This window comes from Crinia signifera, chromosome 11, assembly GCF_055691185.1.
Source record: "Crinia signifera chromosome 11, ASM5569118v1, whole genome shotgun sequence".
Taxonomy (NCBI): domain Eukaryota; kingdom Metazoa; phylum Chordata; class Amphibia; order Anura; family Myobatrachidae; genus Crinia; species Crinia signifera.
Window position 1 is genome coordinate 76,430,459 of NC_139227.1, and position 22,045 is coordinate 76,452,503.

Here is a 22,045-nt window from a genome sequence, read left to right on the forward strand (position 1 = left end):
TTACAAGATGTTTGTACTGTGCATGCGCCAGTCCTGGCGCCTGTCATCAAAGCACAGGCGCCGGGGACCTGGGAGAAGAGGCAGCACCTGCAGCAACATGGGGGTGCCTGAATCGTGGTTCCCCACTGTGGCCAGAGACAGCCCCCTCCCCAAGAAGGTACAAGCTGCCACTGTTTATATACCATGCATTTGTTCTACATTGGGGTCAATCCTATGAATTACAAAGTATGCGCGGTGCCTTGGAATTTTAACGCCAGCAAAAGCACCCAATTTCATACCATAAAATGGGCCTGCTGCCGCAATGATTCACACAAGAGAATTAGTCGCAAGTAATAGGTTCAAGCCCATGGTCTTGTAATGTATGTCTTTTTCTTTGTTTGCTCACTTATGCACTTTGTTAGGGATTGCAAAACCCTTGTGAAGCACTATAAATAACCAATAATAATATAGGGTACAATGTGCTCTTCCATCCTCTACCAAAACCTATTATTCCCATAGCACTGGGTAATATAGAACTTAATCCAATGCGATTGCAGAAGCCCTACATTTTACAACGGTCTGCACTTGCACACAATTGTCTGCTTGCCCTCTATGGCTCAGCAATTGTGTGTGAATTCAGGCTAAAGCCAGCCCAAGAGGGTTGCGAGTTCAGGTGCCGTTGCCCACTTTAAAACATCGCAACTGCACATTGCATTGAATTTGCACAGACCGTGTAATGGTTAGCAATACTGCCTCACAGCACTGAGGTCATGGGTTTGATTCCCACCATGGCCCTAACTGTGCAGTTTGTATATTCTCCCCGTGCTTCCGTGGATTTCCTCCGGTTTCCACTTACATTCCAAAAACATACAGGTAGGTTATTTGGCTTCAAACAAAATAAAAAAAAATTAACTAGAATGTGCGTACATGTGGTAGGAAACAGATTGTAAGATCCACTGGTGCAGGGACTGATGTGAATGTTCAAATATTCGCTGTACAGCGCTGCGGAATATGTGTGTGCTATATAAATAACAGTTAATAAATTGCATTGAGCCCATTGTGATTACCAAATGTTAAAGACCAAATATTCAAAGTACTCCCCTCTTTTGTATGTAGGTGACCCGGCACTTACAGATGTAATTATGGCCGTGATAATGCACATAGTGCCCTTTCACCCATATACAGAAAATAGTGTAGAAAACAAAGTTGGACTCTCACAAGACAATAGCCAAGTAATTTATAAGTGGGCACTGCCAGCTTTCAAATATGGGTGCCCACAAGGCTGTTGCTATGATAGGGCACTACCTACCCTCTGTATAGGGAAACACATAGATTTTTATAGCACGGGGTACCTTTGCAATATGTATTAATGGGTATCTACATCTACAGGTAGGGCAGGTTTTGGGTTTTTCCTCTTGTCCCTTCGTGTTGAAGAAGATTGAAGAAAATGTTACTTCCTTATATTATTCCACTCCAAGTAATATGTTCGTCGCACTTCCTCATACACATACATTCACCTTCACACATCCGTACACAACCAAGGCATTCATAGGAGATGCAGAAAGAGCAGACATGGGAAAACACCAAGCTACAGATGGAGCCTTCTTCAACTAACTTTCTCTGGATAGCCATGGTGAGCCATGGATCATCAAGGCCTATTGTTCTCAGCTGCAATACAATACATAGAACAATACAGTAGGGGATTAGCATAGGATTAAGTCCGACAGCTCTGGTTCACATAATCCTATTAAAGGGCTAGATGAGGATGGCTCTATCTGTAGCACGCCCAGTTAGAAATCATGAAATTACACAACAAAATCATCATCATAAAAAAAAAAAAAAAAAAACAATAATACAAATTTGTAATAATATATTTTAGGAATAAAGGGGGTAAAGATAAATTACCGTGTGCAGTAGCTTACACAAGGTCTGTGACAGGGTATTTGGACCACGTGATAGAGGACTGCTGGAAATCTGCATATCATTATCCTCCTGCAGCTTAAACACGGACCCAGAGTACCTACAAATGTGGCCACCTACATCTAGCCTCCTTGTGCATTAAACAGCACTTACAGTTGCACAATGCCCTGGTGAGACGCAGTAGCCCAGAGCATCTCATTGTGTGACTATTTCCATTAAAATGCATCTTCTACGCATTGCTATGAAAATAAAATGCACAGACCTTGATATTCTACCTACATGCAGAGCGCTACATTACACGGAAACGTAGCATTTTGCATGCAAATACAGACACACTGGATAGCGGCATTCACAGTACTGTACATAAGACGCCCAATGCTCGAGTTGCATGGGAACTTCCAGCTCACATCATGTCGTATGAGGCATTGAGGGTAGATGCATGATTGAGAACACATCTGTATGTAAATGATATGTTCCCTTGTAGGGGTGGATGAGCAGGTATTACTATAATGTGCAGTAAACACTTACTTTTCTTATATTCCAAAAGAAGTAAAAAAATTATATATCAGTAATCAGCCCGTCAAAATGACAGAACATAACAGCGCTGGCAGCTGTGAGCGCCCAAATGGGGTAACACTAGATATGCTGCTTTGGGCACCATCTAGTGACCACCAGTGCTCAAAACACTTGAATTCCCCCCACAGAGGTGAGGAGCAGAGTTAGCCTTTTATTTTATAGGACATTTTCCTTATTTTATTGATTTCGGCACTTAAATCACATAAAGGATCTGTGCGACCATTTTGCCCCTAAAAATAACCACACTGTAAAAAGCAAGAGCAATCCCACTATATATATATATATATATATATATATATATATATATTTGTCTTTTTAAAATGTTTGTCTTCAATCTCCTTGTAGCAAAGAGCAACATATAAACTTCAGTCATGTTGGGAGCAATTTAGAGAAAAGTGAATGCAGCATTCGGTCTCCAATAGTGAAACAGTAACAGTAGGGTCATTGATGTGGTTCTAATTCAGCCAAATAAAAGGGAAAATATATTCATCATCAGGGACAGTGTTAGAAATAAAACGAGTGGCAATAACGCAAGAGTAACAATACTGGGTAGATGACAGTGTTACATTAAAAACATTTCTTGGCATTAAGCAGACTATGAATCTTATTAGCAGCTTCAGTGTTCAGCATGGCGGTACAATCAGGATACGGATGGACATATTACAGATACTCCAATCAAGTAAGAATCTGTGCTCCATCACATGAATTCTGATTCCCCTGTTACTTTATTTGCTACAACTGTAAGAATAAGGCAGTAATATGGTGTTTGTCAGGTGCCCCTAAGCACACAATGTATTAGAAGTCCTTCATTTTCACCATTCGATAAACACCTAGTTATACTAAGTAGGGTCCATTAACAAGAGTAGAATTCCGTACAGCAATTAGATAGGGCCAATTGTGATCAAGTTCTGCAAGTTTTTGTGCGGGACGGCTCAAAAAGCAGCGGATATCCCCCAACTTCATCACGTAACCTTTATCCAGATGTGGTTTTTAGTCACTGACAATATGACCACTTCTAGGCTGCACAACACACCTAAATTCATTAATACTGTATTGACACATTACTGTTGCTTCTTCGATAAAGCAGTATTGCTTATTTTATTTAAAGCTGTGCTATAAGACTTTGTATACATATATAAAGTTACATGTTTTTAACGTCTCATCCCTGATGGGAGTTCTTTTAAGGGAGGCGTTAACGAAAAGAAGTGGAAGACTGACAGAAGAGAGGGCCGAGCTTGCTTTGTTCACTCTACTCTCCGTTTTGATGGTGGGATTAGGTGAGGGGGCAGATCGGTTGGTAGCTCATGCCCTTCTAACTTTACTTTTATTAGGTGATTAGCTAAGGCAAACTCTTCGTCGTCAAGAAGCCCATCTCTGTCCACATCTGCTAACTTCCAGATCTTGCCCAAAACAGTGTTGGGGAGTTTGGACTTCATCATTTCCTTTTTGGCACTAGCACCTGTGATCTTTCCATTGACGGGTGACAGAGTATAGAAGATTTCATCATATGTTGGTTTGTCTTTGCCTACTACCCACTCAACGTCATCAATGCCTTCTCCAGCCCCCTCGCCATATCCATGGCCAAACGGACCATTCCTGGTTCCTTCAAATGCACCGCCTTTCACTATTTGGTTTGTCATCTGGGACTCTTCCTGCCGGACCATAACCATGAGACGTGCAATGTCATTGGCCAGCATGTCATCTACTGCGTCCAGTAACTTTGGCTTCAGAGCTTGGAACTTGGTAAAGTCTTGTGTCATTAGGACTTCCTGTAAAAGGTCAGACAAAAAGGGAGAACTTCAACTCGAGTAACATACAGGATTTTCTCTACATTACCAGCTGTCTCTGACTGACAGACACTGCAATGGTGATCCCTGAAAATGTGATTGTTTTTTCTGTCCTTACCTGTAAATTCCTTTTTTTTGTAAGCCAAGGTGGATACTGGAAACCGGTCCTCCAGACCTAGGATATCCAACGATGCCCAGTATCCACCGTAGGCTTTGAGAGCTATCAGCCAATCAGCAGCTCCCATTCATTTGTATGATTTTTATTGGCAGCTTGGCTCCCCCTGCTCTGCGAACCCCCTTCCTCCGTCAGCAGGTCCCCAAGTGCCAAATCGTGAGAGACCCCTCCGTGGTAGCTGCCGGGGAAATCATGTCCTAATGTACTGTATGGGGACCTTTACATTCTATAGGGGAGGGAATTGTAAGCTCCTTAGAGTAGGGCCCTCTTCCATCCTGTTCTCATAATACCCTTCTTGCATTTCAATTACCGCTCTCTTTCTCATCTATAATCATATACCTGCATCTCTTCTCACTCAGGGGTAGATTTATTAAGCTCAGTGAAGTGATAAAGTGTCTGGTTTTTATCACCGGCCAATCAACTCCTACCTGCCTTTTTTCAAACCAAGCCTGTAATCAAGTTAGGAGCTAATTGGCCGGTGATAAAAACCAGACACTTTGGGGGAAATTTACTAAAGGAAATTTGTAAAAAATAGGTGTATTTGTATTTAGAAATACACTTATTTTTGACATTTACTATCCTGAAAATACGGCAATTCGTATTCGTATTGATGTGCTATCAATACGAATTGCCATATTTTCGGGATAGTAAATGTCAAAAATAAGTGTATTTCTAAATACAAATACACCTATTTTTTTACAAATTTTCTTTAGTAAATTTCCCCCTTTATCACTTCACCGAGCTTAATAAATCTGCCCCTCACTTCCCTATATCTCAGCTGTATTGTGTACTAAGATGTGTGCTTTAATTGTGTTATGTCTAGTTCTGTGTACGCTGTACTGTTCTAATGCGTTCTATATGTACGGCGCTGCGTACCACTTGTGGCGCCTTATAAATAAAAATATAATAATTATAATCATGCTGGGTTTGATGAAGTGGATTTGAGAACCTGTTTGAAGATTTGTGAAGAGTCTGCTAGGAAAACAAGGCCTACACACAGGGCGGCTGTGCTGAGTGATCTGTCAGCAATGTGTGCTGAGTGATCTGTCAGGTAAAGTATTCTCTGGTGAGAACACTGGCCCGGACTGGCGATCTAACTAGATGTATCCCTGTCGCTGTGGCCCCTACACATGGAGCTATGTGGGTCATTTTCTAAGCGATCAATTGCGCAGGCCCCAAAAGAACTCTAGAGGTAATTTATCAATGATTCAATTTGGAATGTGATATTCGCACCCAGGATTACATTGCAGCATGGCTCTTACTAACTATATCTTCCCTCGTCCTGCATGTACAGATGGATGAAGAGGTCGTTTATGACAAACAGAAACTCGCACCATCAGTGTGCGTACATCATTTTGGACATCCAGGAAGCGACAGACACGCAGTTGGAAATAAAAAGTGAGGAGAGAGAGGGGGGGGGAGACCAGGGGAGGAAAGGTAGATCAGAGCATCATCAGCATAGAGGGCTTATAAGGAAATCACATCTCACCTGCATTTTCTTAAGGTTGGGAAAGTCTCCAGGAGAGATTTGATATTCTTTTTCTATTTTCATATATGTCTCAGCCAGGTTGTTTATCAGCTCTTTCTTCTTGTTATCTTTGCCAAAGACATTAGGCATATCTCTTTTTAATGCGCTAATAATATACGCATGGACCTGTAAGGGAGAAATTGGAGACCAATTACAACAGGGGATGGTGTTGGTCTACTAAGAATAGATCATACACTCTCTACAGCAAAGGCAGACCTTTGTTTCATTGCAAGGAACATAACCGGGTCAAATATTCAGGGACCCAAATTGAGACAGAAGGCCTGATTCTGGTTCACTTGCAAAATCAAAATTCTCTTGCTAATGGACAAAACCATGAGCATTGCAGGTGGGGCAGATGTAACATGTGCAGATAAATTTAGAGTTCCGTGAGTTATTTTGTTTCTGTGCAGGGTAAACACTGACTGCTTTATTTTTACACTGCAATATAGATCTCACTTTGAAGTAAAACCCCACCCAAATCTAACTCTCTCTGCACGTGTTACATCTGTCCCACCTGCAGTGCACATGTTTTGGCCATTAGAGAGAATTAGCGGTACTTGTTTCCTAGCACGGCCACAATCGCATTGATCTTGTGCCCTTAATAGTGGTATGCGATGGCCCCCGACGCGATGGACCCGATTTCCCATTGAAATGCATTGAAAAGTAAAAAAATCGTGTCGGTCGCGTCGCATGCGGCTAAATAAGCATTAAATGGTCCCGACGCGATGGCCCCGATTTCCCATAGGGAACCATGTTAAATGGCTCAATTTACCCAAATGAACAGGGAACAATGTTAAATGGTCCAGAAACCCCCAAAAACACCACAGAACAGTGAAATGGCCCCCCAAAATTAGTTAATGCCACCCCACGATCAACGTGAACCCGAAGCGTGGCGAGCGCAGCGAGCCCGCGAGGGGCGTCGGTATGCATCCTCCGACCTTTTCATACCCCCACTATCCACGTCGGCGTGGAGTTGAGAATAGAATAGTGTGGCGAGCGCAGCGAGCCACCGAGCCCGAAGCGCGGCGAGCGCAGCGAGCACCGCAAGGGGACGCGGATACCTTCACAGGTAAACGCGTCCCCTCGCGGGCTTCACAGGTGTCCGCGTCGCCATGGACACCTGTCAAGCCCGCGAGGGGACGCGTATAACTGTGAAGGTATCCGCGTGCGCTCGCCACGCTTCGGGCTCGGTGGCTCGCCACACTATTCTATTCTCAACTCCACGCCGACGTGGATAGTGGGGGTATGAAAAGGTCAGAGGACGCGTACCGCTGCGCTCGCCACGCTTCGGGTTCACGTTGATCGTGGGGTGGCGTTAACTAATTTTGGGGGGCCATGTCACTGTTCTGGGGTGTTTTTGGGGGTTTCTGGACCATTTAACATTGTTCCCTGTTCATTTGGGTAAATTGAGCCATTTAACATTGTTCCCTATGGGAAATCGGGGGCATCGCGTCGGGACCATCGCATGCGATTTTTAAGCACGCATGCGATGCGACCGATGAGATTTTTTTACCTGCGATGCCCCCGATTAGAATCGGTGTGGCCGTGCTAGGAAACAAGTACCGAATTAGCTTTTGCGAGTGAACCAGAATCAGGCCCACTATCCCATTCTTTGAAAGAACAGATTCGGAAGTACTTTAGGAATACAGGAATACAAACAAAAAAATATCCCCCACAAAAACTAAAAAAAAAAAAAAACAACAACTCTCTTCCTCCACAACAGTGGTGGACAAACTCAGTCCTTAACTACCCCTTACATGTCACTTTTTCCAGCTCACCTGCCAGGTGCACTGTGTATCACCAACTGACACATTTAAAAAACCCACAGGTGACCTGGAAAACATTTAGGGGTCCTTGAACACAGAGTTTGGGAACCACTGCTCCACAACATGAGCAACCCACCCCTAGTACCTGCATTGAAGAGTGGTATGCCCCAATCAGACATCATTAACTTTGAGCTAAAAATCCTTGGGGCTCTTCTCAGCACTCGCTAGCTACAGGTACTGAGGAAATACCGGTAAGTGTTCTATGCAATTATATGGTTCATTTACTACTAATGCACGGAACCCCATTAAATCTATAATTATATAAATTTTAGTATTAAACAAACTGCTAATTTTCATATCCCTCCGCCTTACCTTGGCCAGTCTGGCTCTTTTGATGAGGTCATTGAGCTTGCGAAGGGCAGCGTTCCGTGGTAGGGATTGAATGTCCTTGAACAAGTCCTGTTCTTCTGCTTCAAACAATTTGCGGTTGTCTGGGATGAGCAGAGGATGGGACCAGAAGGACCCAATGTAAACGCGCACCACCTCTGGAGTGTTAATGATCTTGCCTAATGACCACATGAGGGCCCCATAAACTCTCATAAGCTGCTGGGTTTCAATCTGATCCGCTTTGTTCAGCACAACACGAATTTTATCTTCATGGTTTTTGAGAGCTTTGATGACATCTGAAAACTCATCAGATATGTCCAATTTGTGAGCATCAAAGAGCAGGATGATGCGATCGACACGTTCAGCAAACCACTCCAACACTGCTGCAAAGTCATACCCTGTGGGGACAATATACAGGTTTACATTTCGTACATAAACAAAAAAAAGGAGGAGTGCATCTCATAATTTGTAACATGACAGTGAAGAGCTGATTGGCTGGCTGTAGTCTGCAGTGCGAGAGTGTCTTTAAACGTATTGGTACATAAAACAAATGTAAAAGTTAAAGCCAAATATTTATTTAATGAAGACCTCAGCTAACAATATGTAAAGAACTAAAGAGGTATCTTGTGATCTCGGCTCACAATGTAAAGCCTTCGGATGCAGGGAAAGGATCACCAAGTGGTTGTATTGTAATATATACGATTGTTTGCACAGTTGTTTGAGGTGGAAACCACAATAACGGATGGCACAAAGTATCTGACATTCAATCTACAGTTCCTGTGCTGCTGGAGGGGGGGTATAGAAGGGGAGGAGGATGCCACAAGATGTGTGTGTACAAATTTCTACCAGAACAGCTTAGACGACCACAGATCTGTTATACCTCAAACAGCATACACGGTGGCTTAACTGAAACGTGATAATGTATTCCATCTGTACTTCGTTCCTTCTTTTAAAGCATTCTCTTTTACAACCATTGCTATAACGGCCGAGCAATCAGATTTCATGATTTTCAATGCAAATTAGTTGTTTTTATACTGCACAATAAGATGCTTGTGGGATCTGTGAGCATCCCCCGAATAATCTACCAGAGATTCCACATCTGAATAGCATTCCCTCCCATTACATGGGATTCTGCAGTTTTATTCTATACTCCTAAGGGATGTGAAATCAGTCAGAGTTCAAGAGTCAAATTCGGATTCCCTTATATGGCAAGAAGCAAAACGGTTTCTATTTATACAAGGAAACTTCCGCTAGCACTAAATACAGAAGACACATTTTATTTTTGAGTCAGTGTCTACAAGAAACATAATACATGTAATGCAAAGAGTGAAGTCAGGAACACAGCAGATGTGATACATGTATGAAAGTTTTGACTGTACTATTCTAAGAGTCAGTGGGTACATAAATCTACCCATTGCCTTGCCATCTCTCTCCGCAGTACAGGGCAGAAATACGTAAAGGCGGCACCATCATCATATTCTGTGTAATACTGAAATATTCATAGCTATTGGTTGAGTTCCCACAGTGCCTAGGCGGTAGCTATCATCATTAATGATATAGTGCATACACACTATACAATATACACAATAATGTTGTTATCCTGCATATCGTTTAAAAAAGTATGTAGTGTGTACACAACTTATATAAATAAAAAAAATTAAATTAAAAAGATCGAGCATTTCACGTTCAAGTTCCAACACAACTCACAACTAGAAGTGAAATTAGGAACCCGAGTGCTGCTGCAACTCAAGTAAAAGAGGATCTATCAGTCTCCCACTGATATCATTTTACCATATCCCGTTCCCTCAGCCTGCCCAAGAGAAAGCAATGCTCTCACAGACCAGCTAAATGGAAAGAAAAAAAAATCCCATTAAATAAAGGTGAACTGAAGGTTTCCATTGGGCTGTTTGTAATGAGTGATTGAGTATTTAGAATTACATTTTTAGCAAGAATAACCGAAAGGCCTCATTTAACAGTCACTACAGTAAAGGTGTATACACACACGCATCAATTCACTTTGGATTTCCCAAATTCCACCCCCTTTCGATTTGGCCTTTGCTTCCCATTCGATCTGCACTTTTGCATTCAATATCGATTTCCATTTGCATTTAAGGCACAGTGCACACATTCCATTTACTGGATCGAATTTGATATTTCCTTGACTGCAGAGTCTATTTTTCTTTTGGATATACAGAAAACAGGAGCACGCATCTAACCAAATGTGGATCGAAAGCATTGGAAAAAACGTAAAATTTCGCTATAAGCAAAATCGAATCAAAAACCTGTCAAAATCGAAGTATGTGTGCACCCGTTAAGAATTAGACCTAACGACAGCATGATCAGGAACTGTATTCGCTGGGTACTGTGTCGGGTGTATGTTCTCCTTGTATTTGGAAAGGCTTCCACCAACTGCTCAACTTCCTTGCTCTCAGACTAGTACATTACCAGACTTCAACATATAGCATTATAACTACTGTGACAAACTTGTATTTGGCCCAGGAAGTCTTTGGATTAAATAGAAGTTTGTCAACGCTTGCTGCTCTTTGTATCACAGTACAGTTGTGACAGATAGGCAATGCAGTTTATATTGCAGTGCACATTAAAATAACAAAGTGAGACAGCCAAGATAAAGTACACTCCAGCCTGCTTTCATAGCTGTGGAGTTCCATAAACCTCCTCCCTGCAATGTGAAGTGGAACAAGTTTGTAATACAAGTAGAGGTGTCCCAGGGTGCACACACATAACAGCCCGCCTGTCCCCTGCTGACTCCAGTTTCCTGTCCAAATAACAATGCTAAGGACAACAGTAATAAAACAGTTATCAAGCATCTCAGCCACATCTGAACACCTTGTTGATGCTTTTATTGCATAGTAAACTGTACAAAGTTTCCTTTTAATGATCCCATGATCTAAAAGCGTTTTGGCTTAGCCTGTATTTAGATACCAGAGTAGGAATCTGTTCAGCTGACTAAAACAAAAGCTACATGACAGACCTTTGCCTAAAATTGGTTTGTGGCCCAATTTCTAGGAAAGAGAGGAGGGGGGAGAGAAAGAAAGAAAGAAAGAGAGAGAGAGAAAGAGAAAGAAAGGGGGGGGGAGCAAGAGAGAGAGAGGGAGAGACACAAACACCTCCGTACTCCAAACACTGATCCAGCTCGGGTACACATGCAGGGGAGGTCAGGAGAACCCACCAAACATTCTATTTGTGAGTGCTGCAATCCAGGAAATGTAACACCACCATCCAAATGCTATTCCAAGGTTTCAGGTGTACTGCACACCTTTTGCTAACCGCCTTAACTTAATAATCTAATTGGTTCCCGACATGAAAGTAACCCTAATGTGTACTCCAAGAGGTTTTCATCTGCTGTCAAATTCTATGGGTTGTTTTCAATTGTTATAGCTAGTATTCCAGTAGCTGCTGCAAACATTTGAATACCACCCTTTGTTTCTAGGTTTAACCCCTTCCCGCCGCAGCCTGTTTTTGCCTTCCTGACAGAGCCCTTTTTTTCAAATCTGACAGGTATCACTTAAGTGGGGATAACTTTTTTTTGCTTTTACTTATCCCAGTGATTTTGATATTGTTTTCTCGTGACACATTGTACTTCAAGTTAGTGGTAAATTTGGGTCGATACAGTCTGTGTTTTTTTGTGAAAAATACCAAAATGTCGTAAAAAAATGGAAAATTTAGCAATTTTCAAAATGTTAAATTTTCTGCTTGTGAGACAAATAAGCATACCACTCAAAATAGTTAATAACTAACATAGACCATATGTCTACTTTATGTTTCCATCATTATTTCAACATCCTTTTAATTTTTTTGGACACTAGGAGGCTTAAAATATGAATAGCAAATTCTCAAATTTTCAAGAAAATTTCAAACACTGATTTTTTTAGGGACCAGTTCAGTTCTGATGTGACTGAGGGACTTGTATGTGAGACACCCCCATAAATGATGCCATTTCAAAAACTGCACCCCTCACTGTATTCAAAACAGCATTTTGGAAGTTTGTTAACCCTTTAGGTGTTTCACAGGAATTAAAACAAAGTGTAGGTGAAATTTCAAATTTCATTTTTTTTGCAGATTTGCAATTTTAATACATTTTTCTAAGGAACACAGTAGATTTTACTAGAGAAATGTGACTAAAAATTGATTCCCCCAATTCTTTTGTTTTCATAAATATCCTATATGTGGCCCTAGTGTGCACGTTGACCAAACCACAGGCTTCATAATAGAAGGAGCACCTACTTGATTTTGGAGCCTCCTTTTTATGAGATTATTTTTTAGGCGTTTCTAGGCACCATAAGATGCTAAAAGTTAGGAACCCCCCCACAAGTGACCCCATTTTGCAAACTACACCCCTCAGGGAATTCATCTAGGGGTATAGTGTACATTTCAAACCCCCAGGGGTTTCACCAATTTTGATACAACTGGGCTGTGCAAATGAAAAATTACATTTTTTACACAAAAATGCAGTTCTGGCTCCAAATTTGTCATTTTCACAAGGAATGAAGGAGACAAAGCACCCCAAAATCTGTGCCCCAATTTCTCCCGAGTACGACAATGCCTCACATGTGACCAAAAAATACCATTTGGGTGCATGGCAGGACTCAGAAGGGAAGGAGTGATTTTGGGATTTTGCAGCTCAGATTCTGGTGGAATGTTGGTGGGTGCTATGTCGCATTAGCAAGACCCCCGAAGCACCAATACAGTGGAACCCCCCCACAAGTGACCCCATTTTGCAAACTACACCCCTCAGGGAATTCATCTAGGGGTATAGTGTACATTTCAAACCCCCAGGGGTTTCACCAATTTTGATACAACTGGGCTGTGCAAATGAAAAATTACATTTTTTACACAAAAATGCAGTTCTGGCTCCAAATTTGTCATTTTCACAAGGAATGAAGGAGACAAAGCACCCCAAAATCTGTGCCCCAATTTCTCCCGAGTACGGCAATGCCTCACATGTGACCAAAAAATACCATTTGGGTGCATGGCAGGACTCAGAAGGGAAGGAGTGATTTTTGGATTTTGCAGCTCAGATTCTGGTGGAATGTTGGTGGGTGCTATGTCGCATTAGCAAGACCCCCGAAGCACCAATACAGTGGAACCCCCCCACAAGTGACCCCATTTTGCAAACTACACCCCTCAGGGAATTCATCTAGGGGTATAGTGTACATTTCAAACCCCCAGGGGTTTCACCAATTTTGATACAACTGGGCTGTGCAAATGAAAAATTACATTTTTTACACAAAAATGCAGTTTTGGCTCCAAATTTTTCATTTTCACAAGGAATGAAGGAGACAAAGCACCCCAAAATCTGTGCCCCAATTTCTCTCGAGTATGGCAATGCCTCATATGTGACCAAAAAATACCAGTTGGGTGCATGGCAGGACTCAGAAGGGAAGGAGTGATTTTTGGATTTTGCAGCTCAGATTCTGGTGGAATGAATGGTGGGTGCTATGTGGCATTAGCAAGACCCCCGAAGCACGGTGAAATGATGAACCTAATAATCCATAGATGTGTGGTATATTTTAAAACACTCCTTTATACATAGGCCGGGTTTGTCGGGGCAAGTTTCACAGTGGAAAATAGTATCCTTTCTTATTCCCTTTTTATAGCAAACTTTGCACCTTTTTTGTGTCCTGCCCTTTCTTGCAGTGGAGGGGATTTCGTTAGGAAAATGCTGCCCTGGTACAATACGGGGGCCAGTACTAGAAGTACTGGGGCCCTCTGCCTACTGGTTCCCAAATATTAGGCCCTTTATGACTTCCTCTTGAAAGTGCATAAATGTCCCCCTCTGGCTGGTAGAACGGAATAGCACGTAAGCGTTATACAGTGCCATCTGGATGATATACACGGCCAGCTTCTTGTACCAGATTTTTGTTTTCCGCAGGGGACTGTGCGGCTTCAGTACCTGATCTGAAAGATCCACTCCGCCCATGTACTTATTGTAATCTAGGATACAATTAGGTTTTGAGGTGTGGGTACTGGTACCTCGTACAGGGATGGAGGTGGTACTGTCTCCATGAATTGTTGTCAGTATAAGGACATCCCTCTTGTCCTTATATTTGACCAACAACATATTTTCGGTGCATATTCCCCTGCTTTCACCCCTTCTCAGTAATTGGGCAACGTGCGTTTTTGGGAGGCCTCTTTGGTTCTTGCGCACAGTACCGCAAGCTGCTGTACCTCTTGAACCAAGGGCCTTAAACAGGGGGATGCTAGTGTAAAAGTTATCCACATAGAGGTGATAACCTTTATCCAGGAAGGGGTGCACTAAATCCCAGACAATTTTTCCACTAACACCTACGAGGGAGGGGGGGCATTCTGGCGGTTCAATTCTTGAGTCCTTCCCTTCATATACCCTAAACCTGTGGGTGTACCCTGAGGTGCTTTCACACAGCTTATACATTTTTATGCCATACCTTGCCCTCTTACTGGGAAGGTACTGGCGGAATTTAACCCTTCCTTTAAAATGTATAAGGGACTCGTCGATACAAATAAATTTTTCAGGGATGTACATCTCTGCAAATTTGGCACTGAAATGATCAATGACCGGCCTGACTTTGAATAGCCGGTCAAAGGTGGGATCATCTCTGGGTGGGCACTGTGCATTATCGGTGTAATGTAAAAATTTAAGGATTATCTCAAAACGAGTCCGAGTCATGGCCATACGGTAAAGTGGGGTGCTGTACAGAACATCTGTACTCCAATATTGCCTAATTTCTGGCTTTTTTACTATGCCCATATGTAACACCAGACCCCAAAACGTCATCATCTCTACTGCATCTACAGGGGTCCACCTAGCAAATGATGACGTGGGGTTTTGAGCAATAAACTGCTGGGCATATAAATTACTTTGGTCCACCATTAAATTTATAAAATCATCAGAGAAAAATAATTTGAAAAAGTCAATTTCTCTGAGACCTGTTGAATCAAATTGGATTCCTGGGATGGCCAAAAACTCAGGAACCTGGGGCTCAAAATTGTCTGGTGGTGGGGTCCATACGGGATCAATCATTTGGGGGGGGGTCTCAGCTGCTCTACGGGGGCGTCTTTGAGGGGGTCCCTCATCACTAGAGGAGGAAGAGGAGCTTAAGACGAATCCCCCGCTTGCATCACTGGCTGTGTCAGAGTCAGAGGCAAGCATGGCATATGCCTCCTCCGCTGAATACATTCTTCTGGATGACTGGGATGACATTTTTATCTTTGTGTTTCTGTAAGTGTAATGTTTCAACACGTGTATAGTGTTGGGGGGGTACAAACTTTATTTCAACACGGGGGGTATGTAGTGTGTAGTGTGTATGTAGTGCAGAAAAAAAAATACTTTATACAGGAATTTGATCCCAATAAAAAAAAAAAAAATTAGATCAACCCTGTGGCAAAAATGCTGATCTGTGATGTACGTCACTCAGCAACTTCAAGGCAGCTTTTGGTACAACCTTGAAGGGGTTAAAAAAAAAAAAAAAAGGTCCTGCGCCAAAAATTGAGCACAGATGTTGGTCAGTAACGTCCGTCACTGAACAGCGCTCAAAGGCAACAGGTGTAAAAACAATAAAAAAAAAAAAAAAAAAATACCACAGCACTCTCCAAAAAAAAACAATTTAAAAAAACTGCAGAAAAAAAATGATATCAACCCTGTGCCAAAAATGCTGTTCAGTGATGTACGTCACTGATCAGCGGCCACAGGACACCCACAAAAGCAACGTGGGTGTAAAAACAAAACCCCACTGCAATCCCCCCCCCCAAAAAAACTGCAGATCAGTGATGCAGTGATGCGACACTGATTAGCAGTGAGAGGCAGTAGGCAGACAACTGTGGGTGCAACCTGACAGGGTATATATATAAAAAAAAACCCTGGACCCCAAAAAGTTGCTGATCAGTTAATTAATTTAAACTGATCAGCACAAAAGGGGGGGCAGCAGTCAGTTGCACAGGCAGCACAACCTTTGGTGCAACTGACAGGTATATATATAAAAAAAAAAAAACCAAAAAAGTTACTGATCAGCACAGATATACTGATCAGCACAAAAGGGGTGCAGCAGACACAAAATATAGCACTCTCTATCACTCTCTCTCTCACTAAATCTGACTATCTCTCACGATCTGTGACTCTATGACACTGCAGCAGCAGGACACAGGAAGTCACAAGATCCAGGAAGCATCCAACTGCTGGCAGCACGCTACCAGCGGTGATCAGCGGTGATCAGGTAAGTATCAGGCAAGGTTCAGGTATGTATATCACGACAGAGTGGCCGGTGACCGCTCTGCACGCAATTCCAGACCGGAATGGCGTCTGCAGCGCAGTCACCGTTAGTTTAAATGGCGCGCCTTGGCTGTGATTGGTCCGTCGGTCCGACGGACCAATCACAGCCTTGGGGGCAGGTGGGGTGAGGTGTCGTCGTCACCGATGACCCCCTCATGCCCCCTCACACCCGGCGGTGATTGACACCTGTGTTACCGAGCGTCTGATTCGCCGGTAACACAGGAAAACGCTGCGAATGGCTGTTCACATTGCATCGCCGCCCCCCCTGGGCATGCAGGGACATGTCTGCTGTCAGGGACAGCAGACATCGTCCCTCTGTCACTGCGTCTCTAGACGCAGTGGCACTTTGAAGTCATGACGTATATATACGTCATGTGTCGGGAAGTACATCCCGGCCATGACGTATATATACGTCAAATGTCGGGAAGGGGTTAAACTTGTGGTCTCAATAAATGGTGGTGTCCGCCATGGTTGATTTCCCACTAGGGGAGCCACTTGTTGAGGTCATACAGCAGGCTGGCCCCCACCTGCCGCCACATCTAAGCATGAGATTTTTTTTTACCAGAGGAGACCTGAGGAAGAGTAAAGTATGAGCAGGGGCAGGAGCTACACAGACTCCAGGGGGCTGCTGATGCCAGAGAGAGCTGTCATACTGCTGCAGATCCCTGTCTGTGAGAGAAGTGTGTGTGTGTGTGTGTGTGTGTGTGTATGTGTGTATGTGTGTGCGTGTAATGGTAAGGGGGCAGTGAGCTGTGTGGAGACCAATGGGGGCAGATATGTGTACAGTGAGGTATGATGGGGTAGGGAGCTGGGGGTGGGGGGGCTAGTAAGGTGTGAGGGAGGTACTGGAGAGCACTATGAACGGAGTAATGAGATAGCCTTGGGGAAATATGAACAGAGGCGACAGGTTTGTTTTGGTGGGGGGGTCCTAGGTGGTGGCCGATAATGTGTCTAGGGGCAGCTTCTGGGCATCTGACATGACAATAATTTACTAACAGTTGCACTTTACAATTGGAAACCGTGATAAAACAAAGTGAGTAGTTCCAGGCGATGAAAACGCATTAATCCAGTCACATTTCATCTCCTGGATAACATACACTTTGGATTTTTTAGAGGTGTATTATTATTTGTCCAAGTCATGCACCGCACTGAAACAAGTCATCCTAACTTGTGATGCACGCGCACAGGCTTATGTTATTCTAGCTCCCCTCTGTTTTGGATGCAACAGGACTGAGGAAGAAGAACATCATGTGCCACCTGCCCCCATCTCCGCTCTTTTATCTGCCTTGTGAAGACAGCTGTGTGGAAAACCCTGGCAGAGATTATTGCTTTACATCACTCCACGTTCCGGTATTAAATAAACGTAACAGAAAAGAAATTCAATTACTCAATACCTGTGTGCGCAAGCCCTTACATTACTCACAAAGACATGAACCGGGGTGTGGCAGGATCTTAAAAAAAACACATATTTGTAATGTTACTCATTCCTTTAGATAAACTCACATTCAACTTTGCAGATGTTAGGTATTGCAAAAAGAGCAGCACTATGGCAACTGGTAACGGACTACTAATAACTGCAATTTGTTTCCAGTGTGCTGCTTTCAGCCTACAGCAGCATAACTGGGTGCCAGGTCTCACACATTCCTTAGGAAGAGGTTTCCCTGGTTTGTGAATCTACAGGGAAGCACTACCTCCACATCTACCGGACCAGGACTCCACTGCCCAACACTGTATAGCCACATACTCATGCGTAGTATTAATCTCATAACATTTACTGCATGTCTAATTGGTATCTTTCCCATATAGTTCAACCCTGGTACTTAACAGCAAGCCTCAAACATAGGCCAACAAAAGCTACGTTGTAAAGTAAAAACAGGAGTTAAAAGGGTGTGCGGATGGCTGAGAGTGTCTATGTCGACATGGACACGTGTACTCAGATTATCACCGGTAAAGTAAGCCATGTGAGTGGACTTCGTACACTGCGTGGGGGTCCAAGTGCTCCTGGCCGAATTAGTGGTTTTGTCGAGATCCTCTTCAAAGGACCAAAATAAAGGACTCCCACTATTCTCTACAGCCAGCCACTCCAGGGTACCAGTTCTGGAAAAGACCGCCGGTACCTTTATCTGAAAGTGATCTATTGCGGTGCACCCCCCTTGAGAATAGGCGTACGGAACCACCAGCCCCGTGCAAACAAGGGCAGGTGATCACAGACGCTGCCAGCCGCCACAGCACCTACGGGCCGCCCTCCTGCCGAGACCCAGGTGGGCTCCCAGACATCTGGCGCTGATCGGCGTGGGAACGCTACACGGGCACTAGCCTAGTGTGGAAGGTACCTGACGGTGAAGTGCAGCACCCACCGGCCGACACATCCACAAGCGGCTATTCTGCTGAGATCCGGGTGATCGGTCAAACACCGGCGCTAACAAACTTATGATCACTGCACAGATATCTACAAACTGCTGAAAATTCCAGATGGCAAAGGGCAAGGTAATAACCAGAGCCTCCTATAAATATATAGCTGTACCAAAAGGGATTAACAGCTAGAAGGACACATATGGGTATAACTCTGTTTTACCTGCACCTTTCTCTCATGTAGTGATTACAAATAACCCTTTCAGAAGGGAGAACTACTATCATCACTGCACATAAGTGAGGAACCATCAGTCACCTTTTAACGGTATACAGTGACTGTTTGAATTTGTTTGTGGAGTCAATCTTTATGTTATTTTTTAAATGAACTGTGAGACCATAAATGTGCAGTGCACCATATTGAGGATGCACCTAATGCTGATCCGGAATCCATTACCAGACTTTTTCTAATTTTAGTTAGACCTTTTTTTTATTTTTATGTGATGTATAGGTTTGTATAAAACTGTTTTCATTTACACCATTGCTTCATCTTATGCATTTAAAGCGCCAAATGGTATTGCTCTCTGTTTTTACCATACATCTGGTGTAGCAGTGCACGGTCACTGAAGACTGGTACACCAACTAATGCCTGCCACAGGTGCTGAAAGCTATTTTCAGGGTCTGTCCAAGAACTCGCCCCCTTCTTCATCACAACAATGCACCTGCTCACATGTCCAGGAACTTGGTCATCCACCGTACATTCCAGACATGGTCCTGCACAACTTTTTCATGTTCCCACAAATCCAGTGTAAGATGCGCGAGATTTATTTTGAGTGACGGAAGCTGCAATGGAGACCTTCATACAGCATGTAGAAGAAATACCTGTTTCAGACTGGTCCAGCTGCGTCACTAAGTGGTTTGAGCACACAAAACTGTGCATAGACTCTTTTGACAACCCTCATATTATAGACTGAATACACAGACTATGAATCCATGGAATTTCATACAAATTAATAAGAAGCAAAGAGAACCCAACACTAAAGAACTCTGTAGTAGCTTGGTTTATCATTAGCAAGGTACAGGAGCAGTGAGCTAATGTACTATGATGTGTGGATATATCCTCCATAGTATAAAGCAAGGGTCTGTCTGTCTGTCTAAGGTAATCTTTAAAACTGGACAAACTGTTATGTACTTTTCAGTAATGCCCAGCATTTTGGACCTTATTCTGGTTGATTTGCAAGAATTTGAAACCTTGCGAGTCCCCCCCCCCCCCCATCCAGTCACAGGCCAGGGGGTTACTCCCACATCATTTGATAGTTGCTGACCATCGAATGATATGGTGAGTACAGGCATATGTAAAGTGACTCTCAGGTCACTTCTATATGCACGTACAATCGAGAGGAAATGGGCGGTGATGTCAGCTGCCTACCCCCAGTGCCCACGTCACTGGGCGATTTTCATGGGAACGCCCAGTCTGTTTGCCGTGGCCGCATGCACCCAACGTATGCACATGCGCAGAAATGTGGCTGCGCATGCACCAAACATCCTCTTCCCTCCTGTTCTCACAGCACTCTTCTTGCATTTCAATTACAGCTCTCTTACTCACCTACCATCTATACCTGCATCTCCTCTCATTCACTTCCCTATATCTCAGCTGAATTGTGTACTAAGAATTGTACTGTTAATTGTGCTATGTTTTTGTTCTTCTGTTGCGGTTATGTCAAGTTGTGTCTTGTTCTGTGTACCCTGTACTGTTCCACTGGCTGCCTAGGATCTGTGCTGCTAGCCAAATATGTACCCTGTGTCACCCCGTAGTGTCCTATATCTGTACCGTTTTTCTTGCTACCGATCTGGCTGGTGCAATCACCATGTGGCGCCGCTGAATGGCTGCCTGGGTGCTGTACAGCTCAGTAAATATATGTTCCCCGTGTCCCTGTCCCTCATTAGAATGCATCTAGTGCATATCTGTATGTGTGAGGTATATCTTTACTGCCATTGTTGCTCGTTCTGATAACCCTTTGTATTACAGTATGTGCATTATTTTTAATGTCTGTAAAGCGCCTTGAGTCCTATTGGAGAAAGTGCGCTATATAAATAAAAACTTACTAAATGCGCTGCTCCACAAGCACAATGAATACTATGTAAGCAGGGAAGAACTCTGCTCAACACCAGGGTCACGTGCCCCGCACACTGTATAGGTTACACCTTACTCATGGCATTAGTCATTACATTAGTTCTTGATTCAGGTTCCACACAGGCAGACTTCTCTAAGCCCTGTAACCTGGTTTACCATACAGGGTCCCTGCGGCCTTGGCATACACTGCCACATGATACAGCTTCCCGCCTACCTTATCTCCTCCCCATACAAACAAAGATGCAGCCCTGTAACCTGCTTTAATATACACCATCCTCTCCCCGTTCTCATACCCTGCCGCATAATACAGGTTGAGCGGATTGCTAGTAATATTATAAGTGCCTTATTTTCACATATTGAAGAACAAATGTACTAATGAAAAGAATACAAAAATATATAAACATCCACCCTTTACTCCTAGGAGATTTCAGCATTGTTTGCAGAAACTTCCTAGGTAATACACTGGTCTAGTAACTGTGGCCTTATCTTCCCCAGTACAATGCTTCCGGCAGCCATGAGTATGGAGGAATCACTGACAGGGAAGGGAAGAGTGAAACAAATACAGGAACAACTGGCTAAGCACTGGTTGGTCAATTGGAAATAAAGTTGATAGTAGCCAATTGCCAGCAGCCACATTTGTTATCGTAACTATGTGCATCTGCGGGGGGCACGACAAGTACCCTCCCCAATTATTTTTTTTACAAATTGCCATTGGTTAGTAAACTGCCAAATTTCTGTAAAGGATTCTTTTTGTGCCTTCCATGCCTTTATAGGTATAAAGGCATGGAAGGCACAAAAAGAATCCTTTACAGAAATTTGCCAGTTATACAATGAGCTTGTATAAAAAGAGTATTACAAGACAGGATAGAAAATACATTCAGGTTAATGTAGTCCTTTAGGGGAATACAATGATTTCTCACCACCTCCACCACTAGGTGGCACTCAATGGATCAATTCAATTGTCGCTCATTTCAAACCATCTGGGCTGCAGGGAGGGACATTTCAGCTCATAATCCCCCATGTTGGCATGCCGAAATGTGCGAAAAGGGACCTGTTTGGGTGTCAAAGTAGCACTTTTCGTGTCACATCCAGACCTTTTGGCAGGTTTAGGCAACTAACGCAGCTTAATCCAGCCTGTCTGGACACAAAAAAACAAACAAACAAAAAACGCAACTGAC

At 43.3% G+C, this 22,045-nt stretch overlaps 1 protein-coding gene across 1 annotated transcript in view; it reads right to left on the bottom strand.

The window, feature by feature from the left end:
* Positions 1-3,181: 3,181 nt before the first annotated feature.
* EHD1 (EH domain containing 1) overlaps positions 3,182-22,045 on the bottom strand; it is a 39,386-nt gene continuing 20,522 nt past the window's right edge. The window contains exons 3-5 of the mRNA XM_083165088.1: positions 8,104-8,516; positions 5,927-6,091; positions 3,182-4,244 (exon numbers count right to left, since the gene is read on the bottom strand). Coding sequence (XP_083021214.1) covers positions 3,720-4,244; positions 5,927-6,091; positions 8,104-8,516 — 1,103 coding nt within the window. The 3' untranslated portion in view covers positions 3,182-3,719. The remainder of the gene's footprint in view (positions 4,245-5,926; positions 6,092-8,103; positions 8,517-22,045) is intronic.